This window comes from Ostrinia nubilalis, chromosome 7 (assembly GCF_963855985.1).
Source record: "Ostrinia nubilalis chromosome 7, ilOstNubi1.1, whole genome shotgun sequence".
In the NCBI taxonomy this organism is placed as follows: Eukaryota; Metazoa; Arthropoda; class Insecta; order Lepidoptera; family Crambidae; genus Ostrinia; species Ostrinia nubilalis.
The window spans coordinates 1,690,372-1,704,651 of record NC_087094.1 but is presented as its reverse complement, the minus strand read 5'-3'; the positions used below and the strand labels follow the sequence as shown (position 1 = coordinate 1,704,651).

The window sequence follows — 14,280 nt, the reverse complement described above, 5'->3', positions numbered from 1 at the left end:
GAAAGTACAATTAAGTTTTATTCTAGACATACATTGAGCATTAAAGTTATTAGCAAAAATTCTAAATAACTAAGTAAACGTACCTGACATATAAGAAGCGATTGCTAATAGAAGAACGAAGAGAATTATAAACACTATAGCGGTGCACTTCCACGAACACCGAGAGGAGAGCCCTTTCCTGAAGTGGAACCGGGAGGCGGCTGGGGGGAAGTGGGTGGAGCGGAGGTTGTTCCGGACCGGCAGCACCGGCACGGGCGCGCCGAAGGCGGGGTGTCGGTCGCTCCTGTCCATCCTCTCGAGGGTGCTTTTGTCTTGCTTGCCTGGACTACTGCAGGATGAGTTCGACTTGTAATCCATAGACGGATTCTTTTGGATGTCCCCTGGAAAATTTTGTTGGTGGATTAAGGTCTGGGCTTGCACTAGTCTAGAATAATCAATGAGTTTCCTTTTAGTGGAGACTATGGTAGATTCTTAATAGTTATTGTAGTATGAGAAGATTACGGGAGAAATATGCTATTATGTAAACATCGGGCCTCTACAACACCAACGTCTACGCGTCTGGCCAGCGTGCGGAGTGCAAGCCAAATCCTTCCTTTTTGTCTCTCATAAATTAGAGTCTAAATGACTCCTTCATTGGAGTCCGAATGACCTGATGCTGATCACTATAAAGAATAATACTTGATAGTGGTATAAACTTGGTAAAACTCATTAAAAAGCTAATTTTATTTTTGCTAGTTGGCTTTTTAAAAGCACTTTTACACGTCCCAGTATTAACCTTACCATCTACTTTGGGACAATAAATGGGCCAGTGCTGAGACGAAGCAGCGGAATAAACTCAGTCACTATTTACAGCCTCATTTTCAAGGGTGTTTTGATGGTAGTCGCTTTTTTTAATACTACATTCTTCTATTTGGGTTATGTTTCCAAATTTTACCTGAAGGCACGTAGAAGTTTCCAGAAGGCGTCCGCACGAGACACGACGGCTCAAAGTCAGCCAGGTCCGCGGGGTTGCCGGTGATGCGGCCGTTCAGCCGAGACATGGTTGGGTTGCGCGGAGGCACATCGGGCGGCGGACGGGAGCCCTCGAGGAGACAACCTGGGGACAACAGAGACATACCGTTAATATCTTCTATATCGCATTTGGTTAGGTGGACAGTAGCCAGAGTAAATACAAATGAGTAGATAGGTATTCGGCGCAACACCCCGCTAATCCACGCTAAATTTTGTCAGTGTGTGCGTGCGCGCCGCATACGTATTGGCGCGCTCACATACAAACCGCGCTCGGTGCGTTTCTATGAAGATGACCTACTCATTTGTATTTACTCTGCAGTAGCTTAACCTAATGGCAGACTTATGCCCGTTTTCACCATAAATTCCTAATTTTTAAGTGACCCCTGTGGTAACACATATCTAAATTTTGTTTTCAAAGGGGTTACTTAAAAATTAGGTATTGCTATGAGGTCTCACAGTGCGCACGCCGCACAGGGTGACACACTGAACCAAACACAGAGCTCTATTCAACGCTGTGCGTTTTTGCTGCTTCACTTAAGCAAGCATCGGTTGTGAATACCAGCGCGGGCCGCGGCGTTAGTCTTTTATGAGCAGTCAAAACTAGACTTCCATAGATTCTGTGTGGCAAAGGGTAAATGATGTAATCAGGGGGCGAACTCATTGATTGACAATTTATTGATTTTGAAGCTGCTAAAAATTATTATTTAGTACAGCATTCATCGCAAGCGACGATTTACGTCCTGAAGAATTTTCCAAAATTAACGTGCACTATCTAAATAAATAACTATTCAGAATTATTAGAGTGATTACATCAAACACTGGCCTCGTAGGTAAGTTTTTTCTTACAATTCTTTGTTGAATTATACCTCGAAGTCAGGCCGTATGAAAAACATTTTATTACAAAATCCTCTAACCCGAGAAACATTTTGTGCTACAAGATTCTTAATCGAGACCTTTACTCCTGAGGGAGAGTGCCGTAGCCACAACCAAATGGCTCGTTACTTGATTGACTGGTAGTTAAAAGGGCAAGGCGGTGGGCAAGCTTATGGCAAATGGTCGCACTTAATCACTCGTGTATACTGGCCAATGCATTGGGGAAACGGCGGAGGTGCTAGAAAAAATGTGGCGCAAATTTTACTTTATACGCCGCGGGAATATTGCAGACATTAATCTTGTGTGCTGCCGGTCTATAGACTGCGCGATGTTGACATTCTAATCTCGTAACTCGTAATCATAGCTTGATGGCTGAGATACGGCGATAGTTAATTTAAGAGTAGTCGTCCGAGGCGTGGCTTAATAATACATATAATAACGTGCAATGTACACAGCAGCGAGTTCATGGAATATACATTGGAAATTCTTGCGAAGCTCCTTGAAAATCCTATTTACCTACTTGCCTAACCGAAAGGTTCCCAAAAGTGGTAATTAGCCAGATTTTATTTTATTGTAAGTCAAGTCAACAAGAGGTCGTTTGGAACGCTGTGTAGAACTAAGCATCAAAGCTCGGCCTCGCTCGGCTCGCTAAAAGCTTTAACAACATTAATCAGCTCGCGCACGGGCGGAGGCATTAGCAGCGGGAAAAATTTAATTAATTCTATCCACGAAAATTCACAAGTTCAAATTCAATTAAGGGGCAAATATTGCTCACCTAATTGCTCGTAAACAAATAGGAGCGTGAATCGGCCCATGCAAATGGATCAAAGATCGCGTGTTCCGGTAGTTAGTTATAAAGGAAATATATTAGATCGGCAGCCAATGCTCAACCGCGGGCGCGCCGGCAGAGGCCTCTCCCATCGCTAATACAACCTAATGGAAAATCGAAGTATTATCTGTGCGCCGCGCGCCCGCCGCCAACTTTTGATCCTCGACAAATTTTAAGGATTCCTTCGAGCGTTAATTAATTTATTGTAGCGGCCGATGTAGCCGCAAGAAAACTCAATTAATTTTAAAAGGGTTTTTGTGTTGTTTTTTTCACGATCGCCCCCCAATTTCATTGCCGAAAAGAAAATGGCGAAGTTCTCGATAATATCGTCAGCAGCCCTTTGTGGCGGCGCCCTTTGAAACGATTCTCCCGCAGTAATTAGAGATAAATGAAGTTATTTTAAAATTTCACGCGAAAAGTTTTGTCCGGTGTAAAAAGAGGAACGCCACACGAGGCGCCAGGTTGCGCGCCCAGCGGTTAATAATTCATTTGCATATAAAAAGTAGTTGGCATCCAGTGAACGAGCGATTTGTCGGACGACAACGCCGGGCCGAGCCCGCCGGGCCCGCCGCCTATGAAAAACTAAATCACCAGATCCCTCACCTAATTTAAGAGGACAAGTATAGTCATTAATACACACGTCAGTCGTCGTGCTACTACAAAATGTGGCCCATTTATATCCCGTCTCGGGGCTTGGGAATTATGGTAATCGGACGGATCGTGTCTTTTGTCTGTAATGGTGGGTAATTACTGAGGCACCTCCGGGGGACACTTCGTCTCCGGGAGGGGGCCCCGGGGCCCGAGAATTCGACACTCGTTACGCGAATCGTCTCAACTTTAAAAAGGGAACGCGATTTTGAATGCCGCCCTGGGATTTGTCCCGGAACGAACTTTTTCCGTTTTACTTTTCCAAAATTGCCTTCGCGGGTCGACGATCTGTTTTTCGGTTTCTGTTTACGTTACAGAAAAACGCCGCTTTTTACGAGCGAACCGACCGACTTTCCGTTATTTTATAGTACCCATATTTGCAGACTCGTCTATGCATAAAGCTGAATCACAATCAGATAGAGACCACTATCCATACTCCGGTTCGTTTATTTTTATATTTTTCGAGCCATCTGGCATTCGCTTTGGTGTTTCCCGTTTAGAGTCCGTATTTTCCCTGCAAGGAAACCAAAGCTCGCTTACTTATTGGAAGATAAAGGGGGTGTGTTTCGGCTCATTTGCGGCCGAGCGCGGCGCGAGCCAACGTGATTCCTTATTGGGCAGAGACTAGACGGGGTTTGTAATAGAGAAATTGTGGTTTTCCGGAGCGTAGCCTACAAACGATGCTAATCCCATCCGTGCTACCGGGGTACGTTTTCCTTTTTAGGAGATGGCTTTGCGATTCGACTTACGCAACATTGTGCGTACGCCATAGCATCAGTAAGGCCGCCGGTCGGGGTGAGACCTTCAAACATACATCTCCAGGTAGTTTCATAACTCGCGACGTTGATGTATGGCAGCTGTGAGCGTGGCACACCGACAGACGGGATACATTTAGGCAATCTCAGAAGGCAAGAGACGCGGCAACACGTGCTCACAATCTTAAACTCGTTACGGGAACATTCCGGGAGCAATTTAGAATTTACCCCTTAATCTTGATTCGAACGCGAATCGGGAACAGAAATCCTTATTTATGCAGATTCATATCGTATTCCAACTAGCTAGTTATGCTGAAAACACTTAAGCCGTACATTCCCGTTCCCGATTCCCCAATTTCGATTTTAAATTTAGCACCAAAGTTGGGCAGCGTACCGTACAATATTTATACGAGAGAGCTACTGCGATTTATAGTTGGGAAACAATCGGGAACTTGGTCCGGCGGCGTCGTGACTTCGTTTTAATTAGTGCCCATTCATCGTGGAACAATTGAGTCCTCGAACAAATCCATTATTGGGAACTTTTCGATAGTCCGAAAGAGGTGTATTCAAAGTTTGCGATCTGAAGGGATCGGCGCTGCCGATTTGACGCTGCCGACTATCTTTAGATATCCGTCCAAAGGACTGCGGAACTACGTGAACGGTTCATTAACTCTAAATGCCGAGGAATCTCAAGATATTTTTATTATCACTAATTAAAAGCTCGGGTCCGCCGCTACTGATTTCAAAGATAACCGTTTTGGAGGCAATGATTGAAAAATTCAGTGAACGAATTTGGGTAGGGGACCGTCGTTATCTACCGGTTAAAAGTAGGTCCCGAGTAATGTAATTACGCTTGCATTTTAATAGATGGTTCGCCGTTAGATCTAAGTCTATACTCGCTGATCTCGAGATCCATTTCGCGAAGATTGATTAACAGGCTGCCTCCAAATTCGCCAGCTGAAAGTAGCTCCACTTTGAACGGCGGGTCGATTGCTGCGCGTTACAGCTCAGCTGTATAGCGCTACATAGCTCCGAATGCAAAACGTATAACGGAGCAATGTATCATGTCAAGACGGGCGGCCGCCTGCCACACTGATAAGATTACCAGACAAAGGAAGTCCACCCATATCACTACCACCACGACCACTAAATGCGAGCCTTCATTTACTACCCCTGTGCGCGCTCATCCAATCCCAATTTTAAGTCTTAAGCTGTAAAGTCCACATTGTCCTGCCCATGCTTTATTAGTGTCCCGACGTCAACGTCTGCTTCGTTAAAGGACACTCAGCTTTATTTATGTTGACATACTGGCAATGTTACCTTATTTGTTGTTGGCGATCGCTATTGTCCGACCGCGGATTTAGACCGTCTGCTTCCATGAATAGAGTCCAAATTGGTTTTCGGGGGCGACGTTTCAATACGTCGCGTCGGGGAAATGTAGACTTTTCGTGGAGGGTTTTAGGGTTGGTTTTTTTGTGGGCACGGAATATATGGAGCGGTTAGTTGGGTGGTTTCCGGAGCACGATAAGGAGACGATGTTGCTAAGTCGGTCCGTCACGCGACCTGTCCGCTAATTTATGTTGCGCTGATTTCAGATATAGACCGGTGGACGCTACCCTTCCTCCGTCCGCAGAGAACTTTTTACTTTATGTTAATGCTAGACGTAGAAACATCCGTACAGAGTTAAACAAAGGTACGCTATGAAATCTGCATAGCACGTAGAAGACTGCTACTTTATGTACATACATTAGTAGGTGCATTAGAAATTAAAATGATGTAACGCGAGCGATGTCAGCCGGTGCAGACCCCAGGAAGGAGTTTTTCTTTGGCCTAAATGCGTTTAATTGTGTCGAGCAGCAGCGTACGGCGCCGCGCCGGCTCCGTAACGGATGCTAGATTACAGGGTTGATAATAAACGGGAAGTGCAGCGTTACTGCTCGTTAGAAGCGCAGCCAGTGGGCCTTCATTAGTGCACCGTTCAATGAAAAATAAACCGCGGCTCGGGTTGCCACGCGGCGGCCGGCTCGCCCGACATCTGCTAATGGTCAAAACAACATAGCTCCGCCATCAATCTCACTATCTCATTGTACATATTTCTTTGTCTAAATCCATTAAATTAATTACGGCCATTCGGCGAGCCGACTCCGTATTTATTAGGCTCGTTATCATTCATTGAATCTTCCGATAGAAGAGTAGTACTCGGTAAATTGGAAGAAATGCCGAGACGGCGTGATAGATGCGGGACTTACACGTAAATGGGGGGCCAAATTAGCTGTCGGCTGAAGAATGCAGTTACGGTGGTGACTGATTCGCGCGATGGATTTCAAGGGGAACGCTCGAAGATTCATAGGTGTCATCGGGCGGTCTGATAAGGGGGGTGAAATTGGGAAATTCCAGGAGGTATTAGACGAGGTGCAAAAGAGGTCGTGCGGGCGCCGATGGCGGCTCGTTACGCGGCTTTGTGCGAGGAATGCGCCAGTCACACGACAATGGCGTTTGATTCGTCCGTCAGATGCGCGATAGCCGCGCCTTCATTAACCTCCGCCGTCGAGGCATTAATTACGACTAATAGAAACAAACAAAACGAACTCAAACAGATAAATGGGCCGAGATAGTTATTTAATTGTGTTATCTGAGTCGCGGGGGTGGCGGCATAATGCGGATTCATTTGGCGTTTACGTCTTAAGTTTTGTGAAAAGTTAGCGTCGTATCGGCGTTCCCCTTCCGCTAATGAACGATTCTGAGCGGAGATTTGCGACGTGGACGAATGTTTTGTGTAATTGGCTCGACAACAATGTAATTTGTTGATGGCGCGCCGGCCTGGTTAGGCTCGACTCGTGCCTGTGAGGTTTCTGTCACTGCAGTATTTTACGTCGATGACAGCATGATAAGTGGCGCCCTACAAGATGGAGTGACGATATACATAAAGTAACAAAGTTGCTTGATATCGTGAAATAGGGCAAACTTATGTTAGTAATAGGTATTATGACATCAAATCCCGCCGTCTTCAAGGGTTTATTATTATATGGTATAACCAATTTCTGCCTGAACAAAATGATTACGTGCTCTAACGTTCTAAATTAAAAGCCTTGCTTATTTGAAATGTCAAAACACCATTCCAGTAACGAACAGTTGACTCATATGCAGCGATAAAACTAAAAATATATTCCCAAGCTTATCTAGATTCTATTAAAACGATGCTAAATTCAGCTTAGTGACGTACTTTTCGGCTTAAAAGGTTTTAAAGTTTAAGGCGGATTAAACAAAGGAGACGACGACTGATCCAGCAAATTAAATTCGAGTGTCTTTAAATCTGACCCCATTTTGGAAATTTGTTTTCTTGAAGTGCTTGGTGATGTATGGCGGTAAGTAAAAACACCTGTGCATTCCCGTGAAGTCCGATCCGGGTATAATACCACTAGCTGCCGCTTTTTAGGGGCTGATGGAGATTGATGGAGCGCGGAAGGCGCGGGCGCGATGCTCGCATATATCCAAATTACGCACGTGATGGACGTTTCTTGCGGATTGACCAGTATCGGGATATGGTAGATGCTCGTTATTCGGAAAAAACTCTTAAAGGGTTTTGCGATTCACTTTATATTTCTTAGCAAAGCTGTGTATTGTTTGACAGCGTAAGTAGGCTGATCGATGATCGGGGTTTAAAGCGGTTAGTGGATGTGATTTCGAGAATATTGCAAATAAATAGAGTTCTTTCAGTAGTCATGCAGCATGGACATAAAATCGTTCATTTTCCTATTCGTAAAAATCGTTTTTTACCAGACCGGAAGACGATATAATATGCTCTTCAGGGCCTATGCGTCTGTAATACTTTTTTTACTAAGCTTATTCCATGTTTGACTAAACATGAAATAAACTCGAGAACTCACGAGTGCAGTTGCAGGACCCTGTGAAAATGTTTATGACGTCATCAAATTATGCGCCCATGCGTTGCTCATGCCGATGACGTGCGCAGCGGCGGCGCCGAGCGGGGTGGCAATGGAGTTTGACTTTGAATTTTGTTCATAAGCTACACACCATGGAAATTATGTTTGCAATTTTATACAAGGTTTGCCCTAACACCGAATATTTTTATAGAGGGAAGCAAGCACAATTTCTCTCGTTATCACTTTGCATTTTTCTGCAGAACCGTTGACACATATAACGTAAAGGTGCATGCCAGAGTAAAAAAATATTAAATCAACATAATCAGTATGCTTTCAACGTCATTCAAAATAAACTAGGGAAGTCAGGGTGGGCCGATAGTACCAATCTATTATTATGAAGTCAGCTATTATTTCTAATTAAGCATTAGTTTGGCAGGTAGTAATTAATGTATCGCTTCGAACAGCAGTTGATACGTATATAGACATTGATATGTTTAGTCATGAATTGATAGGAAGCAAATAAAGCTTTGTAACGTTGTAGTTCAGCTGTTTTTCTCATAGCGACATCTATATGGTTTAAAAAGTAATTTCTATTAATTCTTTCGTGCAGCTTATTAATTTTATGTGATTTTAACGAACTCTGTGTAATTTCAGTAAAGCCTATTACGAAATATCTTTCGCATCGCGCCATCGGGGAAAGTGGAGCAGTGTAATGGGCAAATAATGCAGTATTTAAGCCCGCCCGGGTGCATATCTGGCGTTATCACGATGCACACCGCGGCATATCGACCGACCCTAGGGCTGCCATTTGTATTTTAATAATTACTGTAGTAATTAGTCGTAAACAAACCCTAATAATCCTGTTAAACCCTCCAGTTAAGCTAAATACATGCCTTTGTTAGGAGTGGGTTGTCGGTATTATTAACTATTGGTTCGGGCTTGGCTTCTTTTGAGCATATTTTTTTTTAAGTGGGTGAAATTTACGTAAAAACCTTATGAAATCCAGCAGTACTACTTGCCGCGCGGGACAGGAGTACAGGAGGCCTATTCTTTAACCAAAAAGATTTATGAGATGTCAAAAGTGAGATGTGAGACGAGGTTTACATATTAGGCATTGATGACTGGCGTTCTAAATAGGGCTGCTTAAATCTTTGAATCTTCTGAAAAAAGTCCAATAATTGCTGATAAGTCGAATGAAATTATTGAAAATACAGTTGGTCAGTCATATTGTCTACTATGTGGCAACCCTGCCCATAGCGATAAAATAAAACGCACTGGTTCACTTTATCGTTATTATGCTGTGTAAATACGGGACAGCAAGACTTGTGTTTTTAGCGGTTGCGAATCATAAGGAGCCTTTTGATAGTCGACGTCTGTTCGCTCCTCACTCAGCATAAGATTGTTTTCATATAGTTGTGGAATAACTTTCTTGAGTAAAGAAAAAGTTTACGTGCTTTGTTGCTGTTGAGTAAAATTACAACAGGGTTAGTTGAACAACTATTGGGAGTCCACGGCGGAACACGTTTGATTCTCAATTCAGGGAAGCATTTCATAAACACAGAACTCATAATAACGCATCTTTGCCCTTGCAGGACAACCTGCTTTACCCTTATTCAAGGAAATGCCTAACTATCTTCTCGAGACATAAAAAATTATTGCATTATTATGACCATTCAATTGCATATTGCACAATACCCATTGTTTTATGTTTAGATGCCATTACATAATCTACTTTATTATTATTCAATATAACGAAAGACAAACGTGCATTCTGGCTTGAAACACGGACGCTAAGCTATTAGATAGCACTGAAACTTCCTAAACCAAACTACCTTCTATAATAATAGCCCTTGTATGGCTACCTAGATGATGGTGCACTACAAGACGGCAACTTTCTCGAGCAGTCGGGATATAGGACTTTGACCGAGAGGACCATAGGCCTAATGCAGTTTACGTGTGTGAATCAATCCATTTGCCGCTACGCTACGTGAGTGCATTGTTAGGAGTCCATTATAGGAAGTGTCTTCTGTGTATCTTTGCACAAGAACAGTCGGCCTTTGTAGTAAGAGCAAATGCACGTAAGATCTAATTCCAATATGTTTTAAAAAAGCATTACCTACGTGATTTTTTGCAAAATATTCTGGATTTGTTCTACTAATGATTTAACGAGCTATATTTTGCGACAAAACAGAACAAAACAAGGTTTTTTTGCCGCCCCACTCAAAAACTAACAAGCTAGTGTCGAATTCAAATGCAATTCTCACTCATAGGTGTCGCCGAAAGCCGACGTATTCTCTTTTCAAAAACCCGCGCGTAGGGATGTGCATTTGCGACGGATGCGACGCCATCTCGAGTCGAGTGCCGGCGGAGTGGTCATTCATGCACGGGGGGCGTTGCGTCGGAAAAAAAACCGGCAAAAATCCGCATGCATTTTCTTTGCGTAATTGGCCGTGAACTCCAAAAGCTGGCGCAGCGATCGGCGGGAGCTGATATTCTTTCCCCCAACGCGTTAAGCACCTGTATTACGTAAGGTAGCTTCGGTTTTTTTAATTTTACCAAATTCACCCTTATGGTTAAGGCACTTTGTTAGTTTTGATAGCGATAATCCAATGTTATAAGGGGCTTTTTTATACAGTTCAATTCGTCCTATACGTGACTGCTCTGTATAAACCTAGATATTGTTTGCAAAAAAAAGTGCAATAGAGTCCTTGACTTGAGTATAGGATGGGGTGTCTGGACATCGCAATATTGGCACTAGGTATAGATTGTTTGTCATGTCTGAGAGTCGTTTCATTTTAAAGTTATTAAAATATTCGTCTTTTTTTCAATGATATTATGTCACTGTCCTTATAATGTTAGACCATTGTTGAAACGTTCTATAGTTATTAATTTCGATGTATAATAGTTTTGCATACAGAAAAGTCCTATTTAATTTAATAACTAAAATTCCCACTCAAAATGTTGATCTGAAATAAAAGACTAGGTACTATCTACGAAGCCATTTATCTGAAACTGTATACTTTTCATTAATAACAATCGGTTATTTGTGCTAACGGGCGCTGTCACGTGATACGTGTTATCTTCACGCATCGCACTGGGGCGGTAAAATCATATCGCTTATGAAATAAATCTGCATCGCACCGGCTCGGATCGGGTTACCCCCTCCGTTTCAACGGCATTTGCATCCGAATTTCGAAACAAAATGGCGCTTCTGGGACTGGGATTTGACGTCACTCTGACAGGTGCACGCTGTCACATTGCGTACTTGTTTTTAATAGTCTGCGTTTTGATTGATTGGTGAGTGTGGCGTGTGCCATACAGAATTTAATTAAAGCCGTTATTGTCTGAATCACTACACGCATTAGAAATAATTGCTTTTTCCCGTTACAAATGACGAAAGATTTTTGTATTCGAGTGTTCGTGGACTAAAATGTATATTTAACGCATATTTAACCCTGAAGTCACGTAATTGAACGTTCTATTGTGCTGAATACGTCAACACGTAGCCCGTGCGCATTGTGCCTGAATGTATAAAAGTAATCCAATTTCACTTCGGCACTCGAGCGATTCGCCAAGTTTTAACTCGCAAACATCCCGGGGCCTGGAAATACATCCATAGGTCAAGCACACTTCGTCCCTTTGTACCCAAATAGGCATAGGACTGTGTGCATTAAAGAGGTTCTTTCGAGTTTTTTCCCTTCGAAGATGCCCCCGCCTTGGTAGGGTTCGGTTCCATTAAACGCGTGTCATTTTGATTTATACGTGCAATTATTACACATCACACGGGGCGGCTCATTTGTGAGATTTGCGGAGGGCCGCAGATATTAAATTCATCGTTCAAAAGCAAACACTATTAACATATTGGGTGCATAAATATTTGCGCTGGGACTAATTAATCTAGTAGTTGCACAGTGTAAAAGGAATGCGTAAAGGGGTGTGCGATAGGTCGAAATACGGCTTCGCAAAGAGAGCAAAAAGCGGGCGGGCCGGTCAAGCGAGCACTCGAGTTCGAATCCCATTTACAAATGTAAACCGAGCGCGCCATCCATCTTCCCGGTGACGAACGATGGCCCTCCGATATGCGAGATGACACAATGCGATGACCCCGAATCCATTCCTTCTAAGACCCCAGTAATAGTTTTTTTTACCCTACTATCCGTTACTCTCCATATTTTATCGGGCCTCCGGCTTTTTATGAGGGTTATATCGAGAATGTGTCATGTTACGATTCGTTCCGTTCCGATGTGTGCTTATGTGTACATATTTGATGCAAACGCGGAAAGGATTGATGATCCTTGTCCCATTTTTTGGGATTGACTCGACAGTCCATTTATTTTTGGGTATAATAATATAATATAATATAATATAATATAATAATAATATAAGGGTGTAAGGAAATTTTGAGTTGCGAAGACGGAGTTGTCCAACCAAGGTGTCAACATATGTAACCCCAAATGAATCTATGAATTCCAAATTGTTTACACGAATACTGCACCGACAAGATTTAAATTTATGCGATTTCGTATGCAATAAGTAAGATTTTTAATTTAAAAATACATACATTAGCTGATTATATTTATTCCATCTTAAAAGCTGTAACAACTTTCAGGCTGTGATTCACTGTAGCTGTTTAGTTTTCATATTAAATCGTCCATAAAATACTAATCAACATAGTTTAAAGATCTGTATCTGTTGTCTTCTAGAAGCCGTTTTGCTGATGCCATGGGGGAATGATGTCATCCATCAGGCGGCTGACAGCGAGCGCAGTTGCAGCGGCCGGTCATTGTAGCGAATGTTACGCAGCGCTGATCATGTATTATTTAGCGCGCAAAGTGACAGCCAGCATTACAATATGACGGATTGATGGGGGTATTTTTATAAAGGACCTTAAACTGTGTGATCATGCGTTTTTTCTGACAGTGTACTTGCTTGAAGCTGCTAAAACTGAACTCTGCAATGCTTTTTGTCTAAGCATAATGAGCCAGGAACTATCTAGATGATGTTATAAATTACGATAAAAGATATGAAGATCACTTAGGAATCCCAAAGCAACACAGCCCTATAAAAAGTTGTATTGTTCAGATATTTTCTCCTATTCTCAGTGCTTTTATGATCGTGAGCTAGTCTTAAGTGATCGATCTCTCTATCACTCTCACGGATGATATTGCGTACTTGACAACAAGTTGGGTTGAGGAGCCATCGTTTAAAATAGAAGTTAATATGAAGACTGTCATCGGCATCGATTCCGAGCTCTTTATCTTTTGTACTCCGAGAGATATTGAAATGTCATACCTTCAAAATTCAATTCATAGCGTTTAGAGGCTCTCCAACGATCACTTGAAATTTGACGTGCCTACGCGGAGTTATTCAAGTTTTATTGAGCCTAGCGATCAACACGAATTCGATTTAAGTTAGATCTATAGTTATAAGGTTGGGTTTAGTGATAGGAAGTTCTTGGGAACGTTAAGCAGTCGCTTGATTTATTGTAAGATACTGACGGGACATGCTTCAACTCGGATTACAACCAGAAATTCAGTTACTTAGAGAGCCTTGAAAGATTTGTTAGAAAGATTATAAACTATTTTTAAGCAAACATTTCTCTTTAAAAATATAGGTACTACCGCATCAATTCCATAGGTTGGTGTTGGGATCCCAGTGAGCGTTAGTTAGTTAATCCCTCATCATTAGAACATTTCTTTTTTGCGCTCTTTTATAAAAAGTCTTTCGGCTCTCCACTATCTGATCTCATTAGCGAATTTTGGTGGCGTAAATGACAGTGCTTATACGAGTATAGATGTAAGTATAAATGTAATTATCGATGTACCGTCAAATTTAGTCGTCGAGTCATAATAGGCCAGTAGAATTAAACACAAAAATTGATTAAATCGGAAATAATTCCTACAAAAGATTTTTTTGCTTTAATGGCTTCATTGGTTGCCCATTAAGACTCTCCTAAGTTTTCGACTTCGACGGAGTTGTGCTTAAGTGGTGGGGGCCCCCGAAAGGGGCGTTTTTTCGGTTTTCCGGTTATACCGCGTAAAGGACTTACCCTATCGAAAAGTGGTCTTCATGACGGTTAAAGGGCACTTAATCCTGCATTGAATAAGACCAAATTCATATGTTTTGGACAAACCGTTCTCGCGCTAAAGTTCGGCAAAGTAGAAAATATACGTATAATTAATGACCCTCTCCACGTCCAATGGCTTGTTACCCACATGCTTCCAAGCCTTGTAAAGGGTCGCCTTAACCAGTGTAACCCTAACAAGGCTCACGAGTTTGA

The 14,280-nt window shown here is 42.5% G+C and overlaps 1 protein-coding gene across 3 annotated transcripts in view; it reads right to left on the bottom strand.

Annotated features, from left to right (window-relative positions):
• The window catches only part of LOC135073042 (teneurin-m), a 207,470-nt gene that overhangs the window by 18,638 nt on the left and 174,552 nt on the right, over positions 1 to 14,280 (bottom strand). For all 3 annotated transcript variants that reach the window (XM_063967050.1, XM_063967052.1, XM_063967051.1), the window contains exons 3-4: positions 935 to 1,096; positions 84 to 380 (exon numbers count right to left, since the gene is read on the bottom strand). In XM_063967050.1, coding sequence (XP_063823120.1) covers positions 84 to 380; positions 935 to 1,096 — 459 coding nt within the window. The remainder of the gene's footprint in view (positions 1 to 83; positions 381 to 934; positions 1,097 to 14,280) is intronic.